Below are 27,939 nucleotides of genomic sequence, written 5' to 3'. Positions count from 1 at the left end.
TATTACTGCACCCACTGTCTGATACCAATACCTGGAGGACATTACTGCACCCACTGTCTGATACCAATCCCTGGGGGATATTACTGCACCCACTGCCAGATACCAAAGTAAGAAGGTATTACTGCACCCACTGTCGATACCAATCCCTGGGGGATATTACTGCACCCACTGCCAGATACCAAAGTAAGAAGGTATTACTGCACCCACTGTCTGATACCAATCCCTGGGGGTATTACTGCACCCACTGTCTGATACCAATCCCTGGGGGTATTACTACACCCACTGTCTGATACCAATCCTTAAGGGATATTACTGCACCCACTATTTGATATCATCGGTAGGAGCTCCTACTAAACACACTGCCTAATACCAATGGTGAGGGTTGTTAGTGCACTCACTGTCTGATACAAACAGTTGAGTTTATTACTGTACTTACTATCTGACCACCGATGCTGGGGGGTCTATTACTACACCCACTGCCTTAAACCAATGCTGAGGATATTACTGCACCCACTACCTGACACCAATCCTGGTAACATTACTGCACTTATAATGCAGGAATTACTGCAACCAATGCCTAGCTCCACTGCTGAGGATGTCACTGTCTGACACCAGTGCTGAGGCTGATTATTACACCTGATGACACGAGTGCATGAGGTTAAAGTAGAAGATACTGACATTGCAGGAGGATAGTAATGTGACCACTGACATCAAAGCTATGGGTTAATACTAAAGCCACAGACATTAATTTTGGAGAATTTTCTTGCAGTTACCACATTTGCCAGCCATCCGTATTCCATCAGTCTGGAAAAAACAACCCATTTTCCCCTGCAGACTTGTTACAGTCTGTGGAAAGTTGTGGAATGTAAAACTGTCTGTGGACCCTATCTCCTGCTCCCCTTAATTTAGTTGACTGGTAGTGTATGCACTGTCCATGACCTGCACCACTGTCTAGTCTTCATCTGGCCCCAAAAGTCTCAAGCTGCCCACAGCATAAAGATAACAGAGGACATTGCTCCACATACAACTTACTCCACCTCCTGTGCTCTCCCATGCTAACTTGTAAATTCTCATTTCATCTGCTAACAGTTCCTGGATATCTAGAAGTTTTTCTTTTCTTCTACCATTGCAATCTGGCCATGGCCAAGATTTGATACGGCACGCTAAGAACTACCCCAGCTCGTTCTCCATCCCAGTCCTACTTACATTTTGTCATATTGTTTTGACTCTTCATTTGTAACACCAGGCAGACTACTTCTCATGGGTTTTGGTAACATTTTCATATTGTTAATTTGGTTTAAATATTAGTTAGTTTAAATTCTATGAAAGGTTTCCATCCTCTTTCAGGTTGTCAATAAAAAAATTTTCTCCGTCAGTACATTTTTTTGTTTTGCAATTAAAAAAATCATCGGGGGCTCTCTGTTTTTCCACTTCTCAGGCCGCCATTCCCCCCCCCCAAAAAATATAAATTTTTGGCAGCTAAACCCAGTATCCACACCAATATTAGAAATGTTTTTACATTTATTGACCAGATGTAAAAGCAACGTTCATATTCACGTCTCACCACGGACTGCATCAGGTAGAGATTAGGCTGTTCTACAAGGTATTTTTCACTCTGATTAGTAAATGAGGTGAAGTTCAGCTAACTTCAGCCACCCAAATATGTGCAAGCAGAAGTCTTGTTTTGTTTTGTTTTTTGCCTTTTTTTCTCTGTAATCTGTGTAGAGAAAATCATATGCAATAGGAATTTCTTCATTAATTTATAGGTACATGTAAGCAGCCTTTAACAGTCTTGTGTCATGCAGGTAATCTATTAACATATAAACCGTACCAGATTACTGATAAGGTTAACTATTCTGTTCATGGCAATTTATTAATAACAAAATACTCAAAATGGCCTTACTTTATACAGACAAAGAATACGCTGAATCTGTTAAACGATGTCCATTTAACCATTTACACCTTATAGTAAGCCATGCCTATATTTTACTGCAGCCTTCACTGCTTTATAGTGGGCCCTCATTCTAAATTCTATTAATGGGCCCCAGATCCCCAGTTCAAGTCTGCACTGGTTTATATGTGTACTTTAGTGCTAGAACACCCAATAAAACTTTTAACTGGCAACTAAATTGCAGATAAAATTGGTATATATATATATATATATATATATATATATACCCAAGCGGTCTGTGCTAGTTATAATTCAAAATCACACCTTGACACAGCAGAAAGTAAGGGGTAAACGAAGGGCAGAAACAAGAAAAAACGTGTCCTCACAAAGCAAAGCATTTCACAAGGGATAACGGAACATTGAGATCAATAAAGTCTCACAGAGTACAATGTAATTTCAGACAAACACATTGTAAAAACGCCTATAACTCTTCCATCCAAGACACATAAAACCACCGATTGGTAATATCATGTAAACCACAATGGAAATAAAGGTAAGAAGCATGAAACAAACCACAGTCACTATAAACAAAAAATCAATTCTAATGTCATTGCACAGTTCAAATGTGTGGAACAGGAAGTATTTGTCTATATGAATTAATATCCAATACATAGGTTGGATGTGGTATTATGACCCTGAATGTAACAAGGGAGCATTTTAAGCCCATCAAAATACATATAGGGACACATTAATTTACTTTTTAATGTAATTATTTACTTATTTACAATATAATTTACTTTATAATGTAATGAATTACCTTTTACTAGCTCTATGGTAATTTTCTAAGCATCTTGTCCATGGTCTCATCAAAGTAGCACATCTACTTTACCCACAGATATGTGAAATGGGATGTGAGCTTTATTAGGCTTACCTGCATTCACTCAGATTTATTTAAATAAAATGTTTGTGAATGCACTGCTTTGAAACAGGTTTAAAGAAATACCTTTTATTTCTCCTTAGGGGGTGCCATTCTTGAGATATTCTAAATTTATGGTCTTTTGATTCTGTTGCAGTTGAAAAGCAGAAAGTAACTCTCTACACCCACCTTCCTGTTAATTACTTTTACAGCCTTTCATTCATGAGTACTGTGAAAAGGATCATTAAGCATGCACAGTAATATGGGCATGCAGACAGTAATATGGGACCTACTGCCATGATTGACAATAAGAACTACCCCCTCCTGTAGAAGAAGGAAAGAATGTCAGAAACCGGTTCAGAGATCCAGAGTGGTCAGCAGATGCTTCGGTGGATGTTTCATGACAGTCCAGGTGGATTAATAATTCAATCTACACACATTCCAGGATTGTTTCACTTTTTGTTTCACATTGTTCACACAACTGTCCCATTTTGCTCCAGTTTTATTATATAATACTACAAGTGCTGCAAACAGGAAAGCACTACCAGAATATGCAAATACTACTTAAAAGGAAAACCAATTAGTATAAAAAGTTGGTTGTTGCCTGCTTTTTTGTATGAACCATTTCACAGCACTTGTGTCTCCATGTCGATCTGTAGGTGTTTAAGTATTTTTCAAGGGGAAAAAAAATGGCCAGTGACCAACCACTTACAGAACTAAGACTCTTGCGAGGAGCCAGGTATGAAAATCTCAGTTCTCACCAAAGTAGAGACCTAAGCTTGGTAACACATGTTGATAAGGTAGAGACCTAAGCTTGGCAGAACATGATGAAAATTCATCATGATTGATTAGAACATGATTAATGGATCAATTTCCAACCGTCTTTATTATAAATACCAGAGTGTATATCTAAAGTGGATGTGTCAGTAACTTTGCTGAAGTCTGATTCAATAGAGGTCTGACAGGTCATAATATACCTTTTCTTGTTTTAGCAGTTCTTGCTCACCAGTCAAGTAACTTTGCTTATTTTTTAGTGTTGTAGTGTACATGAGCGAGCCTCTTCAAGCTTTTAAAGACTGTGGTGGTAGGTGGGGAGCACGTGGATCAGCAGACAGAGATTGGAATGAGAAGGAAGGAGGAAGGTATCAGCATCAGTATTAGCGTGCAGGAAGCAAAGGTTCTGTCACTCCATTCCCATGTGACCAAAACAAAGATGCAACATGCCTCCGTTTACTGTTAGATTGGCAATGTCTCTGGATGCTCCTTTTCCTGCCTATCATGTCAAAACAACGCCAACAAACTAGGAATGGGGGATTCAGTTGGATATAAGCATAGGACACCCCTGGTAGTACAATAGGCGCCTACAGACATTACTGTGTGAATGAGGCTGTTAGTCAGCAAATATTCTATATGAGAGACTTTTGACTTCCAGACTGTGACTGGAAGTGGAGCACACAGGGTCTTTGGTTGGGGTGGTTGCAGGCACAGAGCACCACTGGTAGTAGCAACCTGCAATCAATAATGAAGTGTGAGTCAGGGCCTGGCTGTCAGGCTATTAGACATTACTCTCGGGGAGTTTTATTTCTGGAATTCTGGGATTGGGACACACATGGCTTGTAGTAGTAGGCAAAGGTGTGTCTTAGCCAGCTAAGGTCCAGCACCACCAACCAGCAGACATCAGCAAGAAGAAGTCCAGTCTGAACTAGTGGGTATCACCTACCCAAGGTCCAGGCTCATCTAACTGGTCCGGCAGAAGTCCGGGATCCACCATGTAGCATTAAGAATTATCAGGCAGAAGTCAGCCTTAGGGGCTCAGAAGAGCCAGTACCAGTCTATGTCCAACCAAGTCTATCAGACTATCCAGCCAGATCTTTACTAGTATCAGGTTGTTTCCAGTTTTCAAGTATAATTTAGGCATTTTTTTGCCATGGTGCGCATATTATTCCTCATTACTATGACATATTACCTATCCCATGTGCCCACCTTGTGATACCCTTATTTTACCACATATTGTTAACGTATTAGGATTGAAGTGCCCAAGACAACATACCTAAACATGTTAATTGTTTCAAAGAGGAGATGACAACCTAATGCCCCCATCATTGTCAAAATCTAAGTTTCATTAAACAGTCCAAAGCCAATTTACCTATCAGTATGTTTATGTGAAATTTCTGTGCCCAAATTAAACCCAAAAAAACACAGGGTGAACATACAAACTTCATGCAGAAAATGTCCTTGGTAAGATTTCAACCTGAAACCCTAGAATTTTTAAGGAAAGAGTCCTAGCCACAAACCCAGGCAGTGGGAAGCATTGCCTCAATCTCCTCTCTCTACTAGTAAGACTAGAATATTGAAACTTTCAAACAAGTGACCAGGTCCTTGGCTGCAGATAAGCAAAGCACATGCACAAGAATTTATATGTTTCATCTTTGAGTCATAACCAGCACCTGCATTAAGTGTAACATTTAAACACTGCTTAGCATATATGCATGAAAAATATATGTAATGATATATATATATATACAATAAACTAGAACACCAAAGTCTGTGAGTAGAGTTGAATAGTATTTGTCATATTGGTCTCTTTTGAATTTTACTTTTTTTGCTTACACAGAGAAAAGACAATATTCAATACCTAGCATAATAATATCAGCGGCATAGATACAGTTGTAAATGTAACGCATAATGGTATTTACAGAGGCATATACACAGCCAATGTAGGCACATACTGGGCCAAAAATGGAATGCAAACAATAACATTGTCACCACAGAAATATTCTTTAACGCAACTAAATATTCTTACAGCTAGACACTAACTGTACTATATAGTGTGTATTGAATTATTTGAAATATGAATACACTTTGAAGATAAATGTGACAATAGAAAATGATTTAATCAACACTGCAGTTTATAAAAATGAATTCCATCAGCAGTGTTTAAAACAAAATTATTAGGTGTATAAGAATACATGTCTTATACTATTGTACAGAATAATGTGTGCATTAACTGTTTCTTTTTAAAGGACTGCTCTCGGCAGCTCTCATCCTCGGATGCACGGATCTCAGTGAGGCTGCTCGGTGCTCTGTGCCATCCGTTCAGAGGATTGCTGCCGCCGAGCACACAGTTTAGCCTTCATGTGAAGGAGACACAGGCAGCCCCGCCCCCATCTCATAGCACGAGCTCTGCCTGTGAAATGTATCCAGTGTGTATAAAGTCTGCATGTCATTCTGCATCCTCATAGCTCTGTGTACAAACCTCCATATCTCCTAATATGTATGTCACAATGACCTGTAACTTTCAGGGTGTACAGGGGACCTTTTAGATACTAGTTATTACAATATCAGCCCTCCAGCTTTAAAGAATTTCAAGATATGGGGGTCACAAATGTAAAACGTTAGGAAAATTGAACTTTGGGGTTGCTGTTTCAGAGAAAAGTGCAACTAGGAGTCCTAAATTGAAAGTGCAAATTGGGGACCCCGGGGGCCACTAACATAGCAAGGAGCATTGGGGGGGGGGCCCCTAAATATATACCTACCTGTCACAAATCTATACGTATGAAACTACCGTCTACTTCTCTTTGTACACCAATTTCTCTGAGGTGGGGAGTACAAAACTGAAAATTTTTAAAGTTTTTTGTTTTTACACTTTTGTGGAGAGGACCTCTCCCCTTCAGTCTTCACTTCCATTTCGGTAAAGACCAAAGGGGAAATCCGCAGCCTCCTGGAATATTTGTGTCACATATCCCAAAAGGTTCTGCACTGCTCCTTGTGTGCATGCATCTTCAGAGGATTTCTTATAATGTAAAAAAAGTGTTCAATCTAATGCATGTGCAGTGCAAGGCAGCATTGGACGTACAAGTGAGCATCAGAGAAAAGGTTGAAGCTGAGCCAGCATGGGCCTGCTGGGCTAATTTTGTAAAAGATTCAAGTAAAAAAAATGTTTTCACAAAAGTTCACTTTAACTAAATATAGACACAGGAGCACATCTGAAGTTAGGCTGAATTCACACCGGCAGTAAGGTTACATTTGTCCATTCTTCATGCCAGGAACCACTGCTGCTTAAAAAACTTCTAGCTCTGAAAAAGCCCAGCACCTACCACCTGTTATCAATCCTAGGTGTCTAGCACTTACCGCCTGTTACCAATCCTAGGTGCCTAGAATTTACTGCCTGTTACCAATCCTAGGTGCCCAGCACTTACCACCTGCTACCAATCCTAGGTGCCTAGAATTTACTGCCTGTTACCAATCCTAGGTGCCCAGCACTTACCGGATTTATATAGCACCAACATATTACGCAGCGCTGTACATTAAATAGGGATTGCAAATGACAGACTAATACAGACAGTGATACAGGAGGAGAGGATAGGGGGTCGCTAACCTTCTTTCTACCCCACATTGCATTTTTCTACCCCAAAATGCAATTCATGTCACAGATAGCCAGAGGTACATATTCTTACTATTACATCTTCAGGTCCCTACATCTCCCCATTCCTGAGATATTAGGGTTTACAGAAGGTAAGTGGCCAGATATGTGTGATAGGGTAGCACGGTATAATAGCTTTTTTTATCTTGTGATGGCGCCACAGCAATGCAATTTTAGTGGGAATTAGCCAGCCACTGGGAGTCCACTACATTTTAAGTAGTGAGTTTTACTGAGCATCACTCCCTAAGCAGGGTTCTATGGCATAAAGAAAGTGTAACTGCACCACATACTCACCGCCAGTCTAAACGCAGCCTTGAAGTTTTGTGAACGAGCAGGTATATAATTGGGGCACCACATGACAGAGCCAATTGACAGTACCCTAATGCTCATTGCCAATGAAGTGGCCCCCAGGGGTCCCTAACATGCAAACCTGATTGCTGAGGTCTACAGTACATGCCCACTCTCAGGGAGCTAACACTGGGCTACCAATCAGCTGGTAGGACACATTCCGTAAGTAGGATTGTGTTATAGGACTCCAGCGCCTCATCCTCCACAAGACAACAAGCAGAGAGGGAATGAGGAGAGGGGCCAGATGTGGCAGCTCTGGATGTGGCTTGCGGGCCGTAGGTTGGGCACCCTTGCTCTAAGCAGCCAGTCGGTTTGGAGTGATGCATACAGTGTTATTTTGGTTTACTTCTACTTTAAATGTTCCAAAAAAAGTTTTAGGTCTGTCACGTTGCAGAATATGTAAAATGTGAGTAAGAACTGAGTCAGGATAAACTCAATATGAAATATATTAATTAATGGAGATTTATCAATTTTGCAGCCCTGATCTTCCTATCCTTGAGAAATAAAAATGCTGCCATAATTAAAGGAGATTCTTCAAACTGGGTAATAGGAGAGGAACGTTAGCATGATATAGGTCTGTTTGGTAATTTCGACATTAGAGTGATACCTGAATAGGGGAAAATCCAAAAAAAAAGGGAAATGGCATTGTATTTGAAGTATAGACCACTTTTTAAAGCACATGGTATACTCAATGTTGTATATCTGTTCTATATCTAGACATAAAAATATTTAAATAGGTGATGTGGATACAGATATGCATTAATGTATAAATATGAATATGAATAGATTATCTCAGTAGAGGCAAAGTGAGGATGTGTTTCTGAAATGCAAATAATCATTCAGTGCTGAATGTTGAATCATTGATTGTCTGACATAATAATTCTGCCTCTCTCCTCATCCATTCTGGATATTAGATCATATATGGCAAAGCACACACAATAGGAAAATTAGCTGGTCTCAAGTAAACACTTGATCTGTAGTAGAGATGTATGAATTTAAATGCAAAAGTCAGTAAATCCAGATGGTGTTCCAGGAAACTGGTGAGGTAGTCCAAAGAAACAACTTAACTTTCAATGTACAAAGTCAATAGCAGACCTCACAGAGAGTCCCTTGAATAACCGAAGGCACATAAAATGAGAATGCTAGAGATCACTGTTATTACAGCATTTATAACCAATTATTGTATCTTTAGTTGTCTACAAAGATGTTTTTTTTTGTTTTACAGGTGGTCATTTTATATCTAGAAGTAGTTAGTAGTCACATTCAACTTTACTTGCTTTTGTAATTTTAAAGAAATTTCACAGTATATTATCCAAGCTACTTCTTCAATTCTACAAGTGTAGAAAATACTGCAGCATTTACTGTATATCCACACATTACCACACATTTGACATTTCTCTCAGAAACAAGGATAGCGTTGAAAAGAAAGGTCACACCACTACCACATCGCCAATTGTGTTGATCACAAATAATACATAAAAAAATATTGTTTAAGTCATAAGTGTTCTTTTGTCAGTGCTACTTTCCTTTATACTGGCTTTTCCAAAAAAACAAAAGGCTGAAAAAAAAGTTTTAGGAACATCTCTATATTGGAGAGGGGAGTAAAATGTTCCCTGCAAAGCTCTCTTTACTAAATGACGTAAATAGAGAAGCACTGGATATGCAACTTTAACAAGTCACATATCTGTTCATTCTGCAGAAAGTGCCCAAGTAGCTGCCTTTTTTTACCTAACAGAACTCTCATTGAATTGTTAGTATGAGTCAGATTCAAAGTCCCAAAGCTGTCGCAGCAAAGAGCACATCTATCAAGCACAAACTGCTGTGATATAAATATGCCACATAATGTAGTACAGCAGTTTTAGTAGTTAAAAATTACATTTTTTGTAGCGATAAATATATATCAGGCGAACATAAGACAGTCAACAAGGGAGGAAAGAGGGAAAGAGGGGTTTGGCCCAAATGCAAGATGGTCCCTTTAAAGCAGGATGGTTTCCTCTATAAACACTATTTGTTTAGAGTTTGTACAGGGTGTACATAGCCTTTAGAGTTTGCACGTGTGTACATAGCCTTAGGTTCCTCTGCCATTCACTGGTACTCATCTGTTTAGACTTGCCACTCCTGTCTCCACAACAGCTGGTCTAGGATCCTATCACTGCTGTCATATGATGGAGGGTAAGATGACACAGCTTCCCTCAATTTCTGACAATAGGGGTAAATCCTTTACAAAAACAATGTTATTATGTCCTGAATAGGCAAGGTGACAGTGACTCTGTATACTAGCAGGGAGAACATTTAGAAAACTCAGTGAGGGGCCAAAACTTCAATCTATCCACTGCTAACCGGCAGAGATGGATCTTGATAAATAGATAAATTGATTGGATTGGATAGATAAATCAGGAGAGTGAGGATTAGCAGCATAGGTAGAAGGACAGGTAAGAAAGAATTGTTTTTCTCACAGGGACATATTTTTGTAAGCATTTTCATTTAACAACAGAGCTATTTTAGCCCATTATGTCATTTAAAACTTTTTGATTAGCTCTGGATAAATCAAGTAAAGGCACCTGGAGACAAACAACTATTATTATTATTATTATTATTATTATTATTAATAATAATAATAAATGTGGTATGAGAAAGAAAGAAGACAGGCTTTATTAGGCAGCGTATATGCTTATATAAAGGAAACTTAACCTTACTGGATATTGGTATTTTTCATCTAAAACTAGACAAAGTCCTACTGCGCTATATCTCTTCTAACACAGTAATACTTTATTTGCAATATATTTATAAATTACATAGCTTGTCAGAGATATGCAACATGAGATCAGCAAAGTCTCAGTTCCTCTGTACCCTGCTCTTCCTTTGACAACGGCACATTTCATTTCTTGTATGGACTTCACTGACTTCACTGATGGCAAGCATTGACAAGTTTCCAATAAAGTCAGATAGATATAGAAAACCTGATGAAACAACTAACACTTCCTCACTGTATCCAAATTAAAACACAAAAAAAAACTATACTGTTACAATGTAACATAGAGAACCAAAAAAACCTGGAGAACTAGTTGATGAACTTTCAGTGGAAAATGAGGTATATACAAAACTTAAAAATCTGCAGCAGGAATGAACTAGGAGTATAAAAATAGAAGTACAAGTCTGTGGCAATAATTTGAAGCAATGCTTCAGCACTTTATTTGTCTGACCATAGAGCAAAATTCGCATTTTGCTATTGCCTGCCATTTATTAAGCCTCACAGATGGTGACAAAGCCAGTAAAGGATGCGACTAAATAGTACAATTACTGCAACCTGGAGAGCAATTACATTGTTTGATCTAAACACAAAAGATATGAAAGCTGAAGCACAAAATATGATGGGTATGGGAAAACTATAAATTTTCATTAAAAGTAAAAATACAGCTCTGCAAAACAAATGTCTCAGTCGCTGACTCATTCATCCATTTTTTAAGTACTTCTATTTAAGCTAATAGAACACAGGGCAAAGGTCACTAATTTAAATGGTATATTATGTTATCAGATTTCATTAAGTGAATGTGAGTTCACACAATAACTGCAAATTATTCCACATTAACAAGCAGTCTTCCTTTCCTGAATATGTAAGCAGGATGCTTCATACACAGTTAAAATACAAATTCATTTTCTGAAAATATTAAATAAGTGCATTGCCATATTGAAAAGATATGATAGGTACAGAAGGTTGAATGAATCTAGCCATGCACTGCTAAATCCACATTTCAGATTATGCTAAGACTACATAAATGGATAACCAGGCTGCTACCACCTGGAAATGTCATTGTTGTCATACATAGTGTTGGTTGAATATCTCACTATTCGATTCGACAGCTATTCGATCGAATAGAGAGAGATTGTTCGGGTGATCGAATGCTGAATTCGAACACCATTAAAGTCAATGGTGGGAGAATTCAGGGTATTTTTAGGCACTGTGAAGAACTGCAAGAGCAATCAGAGGAGAATCTCTATCCATGAACACATACTACAGTTACGCTAGGGGTGCATGAGCAATCAGGGGAGCACAGCTGAAAGCTCCGCTTCCCTGCTTGCTCCTGCAGCCCTTTACTAGTTGTATGTGTTCTTGGATAGAGTTTCTCTATCCAAGAACACAGGGAGTCCTGTTTTCCTAGATAGAGAACTCCATCCAGTATTAGGAATAGTGCTCCCTGATTGGCTGGGGAAAGCTTTCCTCAGCCAATTAGAGAGCACTAGAGGTTTTGAATGGGGAGACTTGTCCCCATTTAACCTCTTGTGCCGTGGTCACACACTGTTCTCAATGAATGCGACCACGGCCGCATTCATTGAAAGATCCCCAGCACTAGAGGTTAATTAACATCTAGTTCCGCGGATCGCACACTGTTCTCAATGAATGCTGGCTGCGGCTATCTGAATTCGAACAGCATTATTCTGGTGGAATATAAGGACAACCCAAATTCGAACACCAACACTAGTCATACATACACATACGCTGAAAATTAATGTTTGCTTTTGCCCTATTTTGCCCTTTGCTCTGAACATTGGTGTAAGATAGTTGGTTCTGAGCCCACTGTGCATGGTTAGGTTACCAGTATGTTGGTCCCCCGCCTACTATGTAATTTAGGATTCCTAAGAGAAGGGAGCTCAAAATGCAGTTTTTGAGTTAGCATAGTGGAATAGGAAGGGTAATACTGAATTGGTAATTCGAAGGAATATATACAGTGCTTCATTTTTTCGAGTTAGTTGTGGAATAAGAGGAAGTACGATTCTCTGACCATTGTGTTCATACCAGTTGTCCATAAAGGATTGTCTCCAATCCTGACAACTGCAAAATGTTGCACTTACACCTTTCTGAACGGGCCACCGTGGTCTCTAAGAATGATTTTATATTATTTTTATTATTTAAAACTACAGTTTTTTAGTAGAGTTTTTTTATTAGAACATTCAGTTCTAATAGAAAGGAATAATTCCCTTTTCAGGCTTACTTTGCTCAGTTTGTTTTTAGCACACAGTGGGACTTCTTAAAGTCTATTTTAAGTGAAGGCTGTGCAGAAAAAAGAAGGATGTGTAGATTAAATGATAACAGTAAACAAAGAAGTTCATTCATTGAAACTTTTTCAGCATAATAAAATGGGCAAAAATTAAATCTTCATTTTCACAATTTGCATTTTCAAATATTTTTGCTGTCAATAATTTATACCAACAATAAATACCATTATAGATGTAATAATGTACTGTGGAAAAAGTAAAAAGCCTCAGGTGCAGATTGTGTTCCCTTTTGCAGAAATTACTTGTCTAAAAGGCATTTTGAAACTTTCTGACATTGGTTTAGTGAATGATTTGATCACTCCTCTATTCTTCTTGACCACTACATAAAATTACTTCCAATGCAACATATTTGTGGGTTTGCTTCAAAACATGATATGTTTCAAATCCATACTCCACAATAATGTAATTTAAACTAGAACCTATCCGTGACCCAAACAATGTCTTCTTTTGGAGCACCTGGTAAATTTTGGATTTTCTTGGAATTTTTGTCATTTTTATTCACAATAGTACTGGATACATACATGGATCATGGGAACTTGAGGGTGCATGTGTGTGCAATTGTGCTTAACAGTAGAAGGGGCTTAAAGAACCGTGGTATTTGTAACGTACAGAAATACAGAAAGGTCAGGTGTATGTACTGGTTACAAGGGTCAGGTTTATATAAAGTACTAAATACTGTGGGCAAAAGTATGTACAGCATTATCCCCATATACAAAAATGTATACAAGTATATACAAAAATGTATAAACAAGAACACAATGCATACACATACATACATATCTCTCTAGTTACATGACATGTTCCCTCCTCATATATAACACTTTGTATGCTGTAGTTATAAAGCATGGCTATACCAGGTATTGTATGGTTCTGTACGTGTGTATCTTGGTCATTGTGATTAAATGATAGAATAATCTTTGAAAGAAAAAACATTTGAGTATGCACATATGGCATTTAGACAACCGATATGACAGACTGATTCAGACAGAAGTATCACATATACAGACTACAGACCTCCTCACACCACATGTTTAGAACGCTTGAAGAAATACATGCAGATAACTCAGAAACATGGGAAAATCATATACCATTTACTCTGCTGACCCTTTCAATTAACCTCTAAAAATGTACCGCTTTGACATTAAAAAATACGATCATAATCAGACCGCCAGGAAGGTTAAAAGCCAAGACTTAAGTTTTGTAATAAAGATTAGCCACTGCACCAAGTACGAAACATGAAAAAACCCTTTTGAAATTTACCAAAGCATTTTTCTGGGATAGATACAAAACAGCAGAAAGTTACAAAACACATTGGAACTGATGTATTAAAGCTCTCCAAGGCTAGGAGAGAATACTCTTTCATCAATCAACCTGGGTGATCCAGCAAGCCTGGAATAAATTTAAGTAATTTCCTATTTGTTAGCAAATGTTTTCAATCCTGAACCAGATCCATTCCAGATGTTTTTTGTATTATTCAGGTTTACTGAGTTTACTGATATTACTGATGATTTACTGAAAGTGTATTCTCTTCTGTCATGGAGAGGTTTAATAAATCAGGCCCAATGGTCCAAGAAAACCCCCTACACAATGATAAATATTATACTGTAATATAATGCAAGAGTATTACAACTCTGAAAGATTCTGATTCATGTAACATCAGTGAGATTAACACAACTGGAGATTTTTTTCACAAGCATTGGCATAGCTGGGATCTGTACATTTTTAAGTACATGGGGTAAGTGTAAAGTAAATGTACACTTTAAAGCAAATCTAAACCCAAAAACAAAAAAGCAATTTATTACAATGTATCAGTCCCTAGATGTGGGGGCAGAAAAAATCTATTTCTTTCGGACTTTTCTTCTTTATTTTTACTTTCTTTTAATTCTTCTAACACCCATCCTGTTAATCTCCTCCTAAGGAACCCCTAGGTAGCCACCACGTTTAAGAATTCATATGCTGCAATATATAATACATTTTCTTAGGGTAGATATTCTTTACCTAAATACTTTGTAACACTGTGTGTGGCAAACAAGTGCATTTTCTCTATTTATTAACATACCTGTTCTCATATATTTTTTATATTTGTTGCTTCTCACTATACTGATCTCCTAAATCCTCATGATATTCTCTTGGTTATTAACCGCACGGCTTTTCGCAAAACTTTTCTCATAAATCACATCACATATTCTCAATAATATATTTATTGATGGAGAACACAGTGGAACATGCCTATATAACATATATTGAAACAACCCAATCTAGCCTTTATTTGATGATGCTGTAACAGAAAATTGCAAAAGAATGACTAGGAGTCTGGGACATGGAGAATTTCATAGAAGTTGCCTGAATGAGAAACGTTATGGAAGGCAGGCTTACCTGGTATGACCTAAAATAGTATATGAAATTTTAGTTATTATATTTACAGAATTTAAAGATATTTTATTCATTTTAAAATTAAGATGTGTATGCAGTATGGTAAATGACAAAAAAAAACGTTATTGGCACAAATATTTTTTTTTAAATCCTAAAAGCTCTATAAGACTACGCATTGGCTTTTAAATTGCAAGGCCCATGGCATGAACAAAGTAATGGGAAGTGTAAGCAATAACATGGTCTCTGTAAAGCGATAAATGATTTCTTTTATTTCTTTATAACACCATAACTCTAGTAGGTGCCAGTGATCATTGTTAAGTATTTATCTGGCATGCTTTACAATGGCTGCAGATAAAAGGTGATGAAGATTTAGGTGGTCATAATGCAGAGTCAGCATTGTAGCTGAATTATTTCTTTGTTGCCAGCTACAGAACAATGCTAATGATAATTTACAAAAGTTTCTTTTATTTGGCACTTATATCTCCATTTCCCTTAGTGAAACATTAGCTAAAACATTTTTATTATTCATGTTTGCTTTGAAAAGGGGTTAAAACCTCTTTAAAAGATAAGTGCATTTTCCTAAAACATTCTCTTATTCATCCCCACCCCATACACTGACCTAATCTACCCTTCCCATCTACAGTTGCCTACATACTGAGACTCCCCTATCTTCTCAAAGGGGTCACTTGAGTGTAAAATCCCAACAATACAAATAGGTCATTGTGCCTTAAAATTTGTTCTCAAAAGATTTGGCTGGAATTCTACCTATACAGTAAAATATTTAATATATTTCAGTTATTTATACAGAAACTGGTACTATACCTCCTCGATCACGAGCTGCTAAATTAGTTCCTCTTTTTAATGTCACATCCAACAGGTACATCCCGAGATTAGAAAGAGAAACTTCTGCATTGCTATTCACCAAATTGTTGATTTTCTGAAAAGAAGAAAATTAAAAAAATGTTATTAATTTCTTGCTGGTTTGTGAACAGAGGAAAAAACAAAAACAAATTATATACATAAATAATATTGTGTTATTATAAATAAGTGATCTCCTAAAAAAATGTTATAAGCTGGGAGAGGATAAGCTGTAGCCGGGTGGTCACATTGTGGCTGGGGCAACACATGATAAATGTAGTGTTCACAGTCGTTATTGTCACAGGAATCGAGTAACCTTATAGATCCCTCTGCTTTCTACCGGCCCCCTGTACTGTACTCTTTCAGTATGTCCCATTTTTCCATCATCATCTCCTGCATTGTGACCCAACATTTCAGTAACCATCCAAAAACTGCTGGGTGGTTACTAAAAAAATGCTGGGTGGTGTGCCTGGCCAAAAAGGGCGTGGAGAACACTGCTGTCACTTGGACTCGTGTAATGAGGTCCAGAACCATGATATTATATACTGTTGGGTGGTAGGTGGGGAGTGAAATATGTTGTTGTTGGTCTCATCTTCAGGGTTTTACAGATATCTAATAAAGAATGGTCTAAAGCACAAACAGACTTTCTTATGTGTGCTTTAAGCCAAAGGTCCCACGGTGACAAATGACCAAACACATGAAGTACATTAAAAAGGACTCTGCACTGCTCTTCACTAGTAGGCATGTGTGGAATTAACATTTTCAGTTTGCTGAACCTCAGATAAAAAAAATATCTGTTTTAATGAAAAATGCCACTGGCCTAAACAAAACCTGTTTTTGAAGCAATATGGTAGTCTATGATTACAAAAGAGTTGCCCAGCTGTCACTCTAGTCTTTTGCCCCTATACCTTTTGGATCACTGAACCATACAGATTGAGATTTCACACTACACCGTGACCAGTGGGTCAAATAATATGATTAAAGATAGCTGAAGCAGGTATTCTCAGCCGGAGGTTAGCATATTTTTATGTTAACCTATCCCTTTGCACCAGCCACTATTGTAGATACGAGTAGCTGGTTGAAGATAGATCTTCAGGTTCTGCACAGTGGTTGCTTCTGCCAGACCCTACATCAGCCCTGTGTCCTGTGGTGACGTGGGGGATTGAGTGAGGAACCACGGAGTGCAGAGGAGGACCAGGAATTTGACACTACTGGAAGTGTAGATATTGAAGAATCTTTGGCCATCAGTATCTTGTATTACATTGGTGATCAGTGGTGTAGAAAAGAAAAATTAATAATAAAAAAACTTTGGATTTCTTTTTATTTTTATGGTGAAAATTGTCCTACATTGAGCATTTGACTTGTTCTCCAATAATTACATTTAAGTTTTTTAGATTTCCTATTGTTTTTTAGGCTACTGGAGATCATCATTAAATTGCCAATGTCAATAAAAAAAGAGATGCTTAATGAAAAGTAATGCAGCTAAGATAGGGTATTTAACAATACTGAATTTCCTATAACATCCATCACGTTTTTCTTTCTAGGATTTTCAGTTGTGCTTTGATTTTCCTGTCACTGAATATCCATTTTCAATTACTGCTTGGTCCTTTGAAACACATAAAATAAAAGTTTGACAGTCGTTCTTCCTCAAGTGCATTAGTGAATAGCGTCATTAACAATTTTTATTATCTTATAGATGGTTCAGTGACATATTGATAGAGCTGCTGCATTGCTTAATTAGAAAATATAAAACTTCTTAGGGTCAGACAGCTGTGCTCATAAAAATCTGCATAACTTTAATACATCTGTCATTTATTTTTCTAATATGAACAAAATATTGGCCATTTTACAATAATGATTCTATATAAAAAATAAAATAAAAAAACACTGACTATGTTAGAACAATGTATTCTATAGAATGCATGAAGGAAACTAATCAATCAAGTATTAAAGATCATTATCACACATTGATTTTAAATAAAGATTTATGGCTGATGAAAATGTGTTCTGCTTACAGAAACTGTGCTAATAAAACCTTCTGGACAGTATGTAATATTTGAATAAGATTGTGTCAAAGCTTGAATTGTATTTAGGTTTCCTTATATAGGTTTCCTTATAAATCTTTTTTATTACCACAATCCATTAAAAAGAAAGCAATACTCTCCTCTAATAAGAGTATACAGTAAATGGTCTGCACTTTTATTACCTTCACAAAAAAAGTAGGATGATTGTTTGCTACTATCCTTTTTAGTATTCTAAAGATCCAGTCCACTTCACATTTTACCTGATGAAATGGCATGCATAGAGGAACCTACCCCAGTACAGCAGTTACTGTGCTGCTTAAATCTGTTTTGCCTTCAATACAGCACATGAGGGCAGGGAGTACGTTCATTAGGCTTGTATAGGCGCTGACCAGTGTGACTTGGAGCTTACAAATGGCTCTACCTGTTTGCTATAGTGAAAAGAAAAGGAGCTGAAACTAGAGGATTAGTAAGCATAGGCAGCAGTATAAGCAGAGAAAGAAACCGAGGTAAAGAAAAGAAAGAAGGAAAGATTGGCTATATAAATTAATTGAGTTATGTGTTTGTGAAACTGTGTACTGCTAAAATATGGCAATTTACTTGGTATTATTGTGTCTGGGAGATGTGTTGAATGATCAAACTGTGTTATAATTATAAATTGTAAAAATTGTTGGCATAAAAATGTGTAAAACAGCGTTTTTTGTGACAGCTGGTGTCAAAGGTTCAACTTTTGCTGCGGCACAATTCTTTTAGACCCCTTCTTGCCTCCTTGTTCTGTGCCCCAAATGTATACCTTACTCTCCTCAAAACAATGTCCTATTTGCTTAAAGTTTAGAAAGACTGCCAAATCCTGACCTCCAAAGTTTACCTTTCTATGTTAGGCCATCTGCTTGCAGAGCAGATGATTGGTGTTCCAGGTTCTTGCATTTGTTACAACATTGGGTTACACATACCAGCTACAGAATTGTTTCTCCCCTTATTGATTAGGGAAGAAAACACATCCAGTTAATAAAAGGTCTGTGTAGCTCAGTTGCTGTGCAGTTATGTTTTTCAGTGACAAAGACAATCCTAGCCAACTGGGAAGCAGCTAGCTAAACAAATTATAGCTGGTACAAATAAATAAAGTTGCATAAATAGTTGCATAACTTGGTATACATAAAGTTGCAAACCTAAATACTAAATAGTTAATATGTTAATGAGCAACATGATATCTCTTGTTTTTATATCAAAGAAAACCAGAATTGGATGGTTCATCATTGGCACCCAAATTCACACAGGTTCAAACAGAGCACATGTGACAGACATGAAAGTCTGGAGACTCTGTGGTCACTTTGCTGCCTGAAATATCAAGCATGACCGGTTTGGCAGTGGGTCAGTGATGGTTTGGGAAGGCATATCCTTGGATCCATGGATGTTGAAGACATTGATGGCACTGACTGTCCCCAATTAGTTTATGCATTTTTGCCAAGTAGCACTACACACTGCCAACGAGCTCAATAATGGCCTAGGTCTGGGAGGAAATAACCTGGTACTACCCAATATCTTCTCAGAAGTATGCCCAAATGTTGTCAGGGGCTCATACTGGCACATTGGGCCATGGATGACCCTTAGACACATGATGAGTTGTGACAAAATTCATGCAAGTGCAATCATTCTGTGATTTGTTTTGTTTACTTTGATTTTCGGTGTGAATTGGAATCCTGGTTTCAGTGATTTTTAATGATTAATGATTTCTGATTTCCCACGACTATTCTTCTGTCTTTTTGTTCTCAATAAATTTCACAATGCATATCAGTAACAATTTTCAACTTGTATATTTTTGACATTTGGTAAATGATTTTAGAGTTCCCTTAATTTTTTGTCAAAACCACCTACTTTATTTAGTAAAAGTACCTTTATTTGAGGCTGTACCAAACAAAGATTAGGTGTCTGTAAAGTAACAATATTTGTTAATGAAATCATTTACTAGCCAATTACACATTACCTGTGCTTTGCATAACAAATTAAATCATCTAGCAATGTATGTGATTTGAATAAAAACAAACACATTTTTAGAGCAAATCTTTTTAAAACTCACAAATAGAATTCTAAAGGCCACTAACTCACATTTTTTGTAGCCATAGCACTCACCTAAAGCTGTTTATTGATTTTATATTAAGCTTGTTTGCATTTTTTCTTTTCACCTGTAGCTACTGCTCCAAAGCACTGGGTACATACTGACTAGTACCTTATATTTATACTATTGTAATTTTTAAAATTAGGCCTTTCAAAAGCAAGATATGTTTTTTTAAGAATGCTCAATCAGTAAAAAAAAAAAAAAACACACATTCAGTTGATTATTTAACATTCATTTTTCTAGTAAATAAACGTATTGCTTCTAAGGCATTTTCTTTCTCTAAACTATGTGCTAATTCACTAAATTTGTATTAGTATATATAACATTTTTGTTATAATAAAAGTTAATAATTTTTCATAAGTTATGTAAAGACTAATCCCACTGAAAAAAACATGTTACCAGTAAAATGGACTACATACTAGTTTATATCTGTCAAGTTTGGTATTTTTAGGACACGTTTAAACAATCGTTAGGATTGTAGTTGACATTAGCTTGAGATGCATTTAACTTCCAGTTTCGTTTCTTCTGACATCTGTTTGGCTTCATCCAGGCAGAATTTGCATACCTATGGACTAGGGCCGAAACCTGCTTAAAGCAAACAAATGTCCACCAATACAGGCCCTTCATTAGATATGATAGTTTTGGGTAATGGAATTACATATAGAAGAAAGCCTAGTTTGTTTCCTAATAACCAACTATGTTTATGTTACTTGATAATCTTGGGTAATGTGGACTAAACAGGTTTGTAGTGAAAATGTAAAAACTGCTCAGTTCTAAAAAAAGAGATAGGCTGGTATGGTAGCTGAAGAGGTTAAACTTAAGCAAAATACTAATATTGTACATAAAGGTAATTCATTAACCTGTACCCTAAACACATCGATTAACCATAAACTGAATTTACACAGAGGGCCTGATTTAATAAAGCTCTCCAAGGCTGGGGAGGATACACTTCTGTCAGTGAAGCTGGGTGATCCAGGAAACCTGGAATGGGTTTTTTCAAAGTCAAATGTTTTCAATCCTGGACCAGATCCATTCCAGGTTTGTTGGAACACCCAGCTTCACTGATGAAAGTGTATCCTCTCCATGTTTGGAGAGCTTTAATAAATCAGGCCCTGACTGTTTGCTGAATAGCTAGATGATTGCAACTCTGCACTTGATATACCTAACAGCAAGTACTCACCCAATGAATGATTAAGAGCTCTTTGTACTAGGGATAGCAAGAGTTAAGAGACCAGAGCGGCCATCAGCTAAGCATTCTGCAGGCACTCCATGTATATTTAGCCTTCATCTAAACTAGATTAACCCTAATCCTGTTTAGTGTAAAAAGAATAATCCTGATTCATCAATGTTAAAAATGTTGCACCAAAGACTATTGCCCCAGTCAGCAACAGTAAGATAATACCACAAAGGTTTCTGTTCCGCACAACATGAGTAGCCTTAACAACCTAAATTCATGATGTCATGATTCTCTGCTAGATTCTTACTAAAGAAAAAAACAAAACAACAGAATATCTAGCAAGCGGAGCTTTAACTAAATTAAGCCCGGTACAGACACTCAATAATTATCGAGTGATCGTTTCCAGCAACAGTTGAACAAATTAGCACAATACAGACAGCGCTGTTCTGTTCTATGGAGATTGGAGAAGACACCCTGCTGACTCCTCATTAGAAAACAACGGTTTGTTTCTGTTGTGGCAGATCACAATGTTCGGGGGACAGATGTACAGATGTTACATTTTCACTCTAGACAATTTGGAACATTCATTGCAGTTAAAAAAGGGCTATAACCTGTCTGAAATCTTTTAAAACAAAGAAAGTGTTGGCATTCCACCTGATATCAAATGTCCTGCCATGATGATACTCCTCTGTGTAGTCCCTCTGGGATCATCTCCCTCATTGATTACAATTCCATTTTCAATCAAAATTATTTATTTACCTATTCAACTGTAGCCATCAAATAGAGAAAGTCTGACACAATAGGTTAGAAAACCAGAAGCAATACAAGGAACAGAAGGCCAAGGGTATCACAGTAGCAAATCTGCACATGTGAATTAATGGATAAAAATATTGTGTGCTGCACCAAATTAAACAATAAAATGTAACCTTAACTTTAACATGAGTAGGTCTGATTCTGAGTTTTTAGTCATTAGACAAAGAAGGTCCTTATTGCATATACTTTGAACGCAGCAGGGTAGACACTTTAATATGAACTAATGTCTCTCAATTATTGCTGTCAAAATTTACCAAAGTCCCTAACTGAAGAATTATTTCGACTATTTAGTAGTAGTTTATTTTTATATTTTTATTAGAGTTAATAGTTTATTTTTAAAAGACAGCATGGGCTATCAAGTAGGGAAAAGCCTTCCGAAAATGCTATCTTTCTAGCTGACTGACCTTTTTGAAACAAAAAATAATAAAACTAAAATTCCACTTTAAAAATGAGCAGTCAGGCAGGTCTTCTGCAAACTTTTGCCTATTGCCCACCCTATACTAAGTATATTGTTCCTGATTAAATAAAACCCGCTTTTATAAGTGTTTTCTTCTACTTTTACAAATTCATTTTGCTATTGGCATATTATATCAGCATTTGTCCAGGGCTCCATTTTGTCTAAAATAGTAGGGAAGGGTTAACATTGCTACGAACAAACATCATCTCTGTTCCCATTGTAGAAATGTAGCCTCAATTCTTTCCTGACAAAGCACTTTTTTTCCAATTGTTTTATTAATTCAAGTTAGATAACTGATATACAATTATAAATATTTAAAAATTATTTATAATCATAATAAGGTATCCAAGAATAAGGGCATATTGTATAGCAGATTTATCTAAAAGAACAACTGAATGTCCATAATACAAGAAATCTTTTTACTAAAGAAAGTGAAAAGAACCAAAACGTATGTCTCTTTGTGCCATTTTTGTTAAGTAACAAGGGCTATCTAGGAAGGATGGACTTAGGGGTAGGTAGGGAGTGGTCAGCGTGGGAAGGTTAGCTGAAGGTAGGGTGGAAAAGAGTAGGAACAGCAAGAGGAATAGGCAAAACAAGATTCGATAATTAATTATCAAACAAAAAATCCAGGATAGACATGGCTGTGGGAAACAAGGAAAAAATTACTTGTACTACCGTAGTTATCCAGGTTTTAAAGACAAGAACTGCCAACCCAAATTTTAACTGAGTAGGGAAGGACAAATATCTTAAAACATAAATTCCATATCTTTATCTAATAAAATGCCCTGACATAGTGACTATATAAACCCTAAATGGGATTGTTTGCCATAAACTCAAACCAGAAATAGTAGTGCGAGAAATGCGCTGAATCAAAGATTACACTACTGACACTTTCAGTAGTGTAATTTTATAAAAATGGAGCAGAGGTATTGCCCATATTAAACAGATGGAAGTTCTCCATTTTCATGCTACATGCAAGAACTGAATAATGAACCACTGCCAACAAATCTATTACACTACCACACTTACAAAAACACCCACAGGTTTTAACCATATCAAGGTCTTTTAAAATCTTGAGACTTAGTATATTTTATTATAAAGCAATCCTATTTTGAATGTTTAAGGAGCTTCAGTAGTTATCATTACTGACTTTATTATACCTATATATTAATTGCTATTAGTTCTAACTCAGTATATGCAAATATATATAAAAATATATATTTTAGGAACATCTACCCTTCCATGCATCAAACGTACGCCCCTTTGGTGATGGGAGAGATTGAACCAGATTGTAAGCTTACATTCTGAAACAATTTGAATCCTAAGGTGCTGTACAGCAGTGGTCGCCAACCGGTGGTCCTGGTCAACGTATGGGGGGCACGGTCTGGGGCTCTGTCCTCCATACGAATCCCCGGCTCAGGGATGTTGGCAGGTTGTGTCTCTGGACACATCTGGCATCATGACGTCACTAAAGTGAAAGTTTCTTCCCTCTTGCGTGACACCCTGCTCCCCATGCATGTGCGGTCCGGAGCCAGTAAATTTAGTAGTCCGCTGGTCTGAAAAGGTTGGCAAACACTCCTGTAGAGGGTCCAGTTGCTCCGTAACACTGGTTTGGGATAAACAGGGTTAAATATGATACGTGCTAAATTTGGTCATAATAACAACTTTCACAGCATCAACAATGATAATTAATTTGTATTAATCTGCACTATCATGCAGCATCAGCCACTTGCATGTGATCTACACTGTTTTGTACAGAAGACCAATATGATATACAGTCCTACAAGAAAACAAACTTTTCTGTACATGACGCACATAAAACAGACCTGGAAGTCTGTTGAAGGAAACTGAGTATACCAAACTGACAGTGCATGTCAGTGTAACCAAATCTGCCCACAGGCAATAAGGTTAAACTTTTACACTTTGCTCCCATATATACCTTCCCATGACCTGCCCAATCTCATTCTCTGTGACTTTAATGTTGCAGTGGATGACTCCAACTATCCTTCCTCAGCCAAACTGCTCTCTATTTCCTCTTCCTTTGGAATTACACAGAACATAAACGGCCCCACACACATTGCCGGACACACTTTAGACCTGGTATTTTCCAAACTCTGCAACCTTACCCACCTTGACAAGCACTTTTCCTTTCTGACCACAACCTCATCACCTTCATCTTATCTAATTGCCACATCCCAGACCTGGCCAATTGCAGAGAGATATCCGTAACCTTGACCACAACCTATTCTCAAACTGCCTTATGTTCCTAACCTCCATTCTCTCCAAAATTACATTTACAGACAAAGCTGCCACTCAATTCAACCACACTCTTTCTCTGGCTCTGGATGAAGTTGCCCCTGCCACCTTCCGCTACCTCCATCCTGTTGACCCCCAACCTTGGTACACCAATCACACTAAACATCTACAAAAGATTGTTCACGCAGCTGAGCGCAAGTGGAGGAATTCTGGCCTCAATGCTGACTTCATGGACTACAAAGCCAGACTACAACACTTTAACACTGAACTCGCTGTCACCAAGCAAAATTATTTCTCTGCTGTCATTTCCTCTCAAAGCTTCCAACCCACGCCGCCTCTTCTTAACAACTGACTCCCACCTAAATCCCACACCTGCTCCCCCCACAAATACCTTCTCTGCCCAGGACATTGCCACTTACTTTAAAGATATAATCATCCAAATCAGACATGATGTCTGACATGATGACTCACAGACAATCTGAACCCCTATGTTTCCTTGACCCACTCCAGTCTGGCTTTCAAGCTGCCCACCGTAACAACCCCTTACTAAAGTGGCCAACGACCTCCTCAGAGCTAAGTCACAAGGTAACTTTACCATCCTACTTCTCCTAGATCGTTCCTCTGCTTTTGACACTGTTTACCACCCCCTTCTAATCCAAATCATGAATTCCTTTGCCATCAGTGACACTGCTCTCTCTAGGTTTGCTTCCCACCTGCCTGTCTAACCGCTCCTTTCAAGTTTCTTTTAATGGTAATTCCTCCTCTCCCACTTTCCTCCCTGTTGGTGATCGCCAAGGGTCAGTCCTTGGACCGGTCCTTTTTTCTATGTACACCTCCTCTCTCAGTAGTCTCATATCCTCCTTTGGTTTACAGAACCATCCCAGAAATCTATCATCCCCCCCTCCCCCCATATTCCAAATCTCCCCAACATATTCCTAACTGGTAATAACATTGTCGTTTGCCCCTCGCCTCAGACACTTTGTCTTGGCATCACCTTCGCCCTCTCCTTTAACACTGATATTAAGAACATTTACAGGTCCTGTCACTTTCACCTGTGCAACATCCCCACTTCTACCTGTCCCCAGAAACCACCAAACTCCTTGTACACACTCATCATATTTAGTCTGGACTACTGTATCAACCTCCTTTCTGGTATTTTGCAAACCCAACTCTCTTCTCTACACTCTATAATGAATGCTGCAGCCAGACTTACCCATCCTTCCCACCACTCCTCTTCTTCTCTTCATTGGCTTCCATTTCACCTTAGGATCAAATTCAAGCTCCTGTGCTTTGCCTTCAAATCCTTCCACAGGTATTGTCCCACTTACTTTTCTGACCTAACAGAAAACTACTCCCCCAGCCTCTCTTTTAGCTCCTCCAATGACCATCTAATGACTTCCTTACTCATAACCTCGTCACAGGCATGGCTCCAAGACTTTTCTATAGCTGCCCCAACTTTCTGGAATGGTCTTCTACATTCTATTTGGCTTATTCCTACTTTCTGCTCATAAAAAAGAGCACTCCAGATTTTCAAACTTGCCTACCTATCTTTTTCTGTCCCCTAAAACCCTCACTACTCACCCACTAATCCATATCCTACCCTTCTATTGTATGCTGCTTAGATTGAAAGCTCTTTTGTGCAGGGTCTTCTCCTCTTCCTGTGTCACTGCCTGTATCTGTCTGTCATTTGCACCCCCTATTTAGTGTACAGAGCTGCGTAATACATTGGCGCTATATAAATACTGTTTCAAAGAAAAATAAATATTTTTAAAAGTCAAATATAAAAACTGACAATTGAGAGTATTTGCAAACCCAGGGTACAGTGCCAAAGACCCAGCCTTTTCTAGTTAAAATACGCATAAATAGTCTCACCTTTCCCAAATGCCTATAATGTGTTTTTATCTTTACAGGGTATAATGAGCCGCTCTTTCTGCAATGTGCTCTTCTCGAAGTGGTAAATGACTGCAATGCAATATCACTATTCTGAACATGCCCTAAATGAGAAATTCACAATCCAATTTACTTTGCTAAAAATATTTATATATCTTAGATGAAACCGGGGGAAACAAACTTTTATCCATACAGCGATCCCCCCTCTCTACTGAAAGAGTGTCTAGGGGATGATGAATAAGGAGATAAACTTACCTTATTTCCTACTACTGAAGGCCTCTTCTGCTTCTCTATCCCCCCAAAAATCTTAGAAAGCATCACTGCTGGGTGAGGACTTGACATCATCCCATACAATGCATGACAAGCATGCCAAAAGCTTACCCACATTCCCAAAATGATGGTCAGTGGATAAGAGCATTTGCTTGGAGAGTGAGATAGAAGGCAAGTTCATCTTCCTTTTAAGAGGAAACCATTAAAGGAAATCTTTCTTGAGAAGGACATTGAGGCTGCCATTGGTGCTAGAAGCCTGACTGTCAATCTGACCCCCTGTCTACAATACTAACCCAAACCCAGGCAACCAGCATTATAAAAAAATTGCCTGATATTTTTATAATGCTGCCTGATATTTCTTTTAAAAAGTTGACTTTTCAAAGCTAAGTTCCTGTGTTCAGATAATAAAAAATCTTCAGGAAACAGCAAATTATATGAAACTGCAGGAAGTTTTGACTGTACACAATTTATTAGAATCCTTATATCACACTTTGTTAACACAGTAAAACTGCAGTAAAAGTCTACATTTAAGATCCAGCTACAAGGATGCAAAAATATCTGAAAAGAAAGTTCAACTTTACATGTAATAACAGAGCAGCTCAACATACTTATTAAAGCATCTCCAACTTGAGACATTTTCATAAAGTACTTCTGAAACATTTTTGAACATTTACAGTGCAATAAACAGTTTCCTCTAATCTGAAAGAAATGATAGAGCAGTGTGACTATTCACAGGAAATATAGAAAACATTTTAATAACCTTCTACTGCTCATGACAAATTGATTTTCAAGAGGCTAAATGAAAAGAAGTGAGGAATGATTACAGCAAACATAACTATAACATAATATTTAGGATGCCAGTACAATACAAAGTACATACTATGGGATGATTTACATTAATATCCACCTCTCAGTGAAGGCTAGCAATTAAAGAGAACAAATAGCAAACATCCAACAGTTTGTCTGCAAGTGACATTAGCTGTAAATAAACAGAACAGTGTGTTGGATATGAGGGACCATCAAAGAGTTTAGATACTACTGACAAATAACTGTACAATAAATTTATAATTGGAAT

The 27,939-nt window shown here is 37.6% G+C and overlaps 1 protein-coding gene and 1 long non-coding RNA gene across 2 annotated transcripts in view; one reads left to right on the top strand and one right to left on the bottom strand.

Annotated features, from left to right (window-relative positions):
- The window catches only part of LOC140334062 (uncharacterized), a 420,558-nt gene that overhangs the window by 79,105 nt on the left and 313,514 nt on the right, over positions 1 to 27,939 (top strand). The gene's annotated exons all lie outside the window — the stretch shown is intronic.
- The window catches only part of MCTP1 (multiple C2 and transmembrane domain containing 1), a 374,168-nt gene that overhangs the window by 245,527 nt on the left and 100,702 nt on the right, over positions 1 to 27,939 (bottom strand). The window contains exon 2 of the mRNA XM_072416147.1: positions 15,829 to 15,943. Coding sequence (XP_072272248.1) covers positions 15,829 to 15,943 — 115 coding nt within the window. The remainder of the gene's footprint in view (positions 1 to 15,828; positions 15,944 to 27,939) is intronic.

Source organism: Pyxicephalus adspersus, chromosome 6 (assembly GCF_032062135.1).
Source record: "Pyxicephalus adspersus chromosome 6, UCB_Pads_2.0, whole genome shotgun sequence".
NCBI classification, from domain to species: Eukaryota; Metazoa; Chordata; class Amphibia; order Anura; family Pyxicephalidae; genus Pyxicephalus; species Pyxicephalus adspersus.
This window is presented reverse-complemented; position numbering and strand designations above follow the sequence as displayed.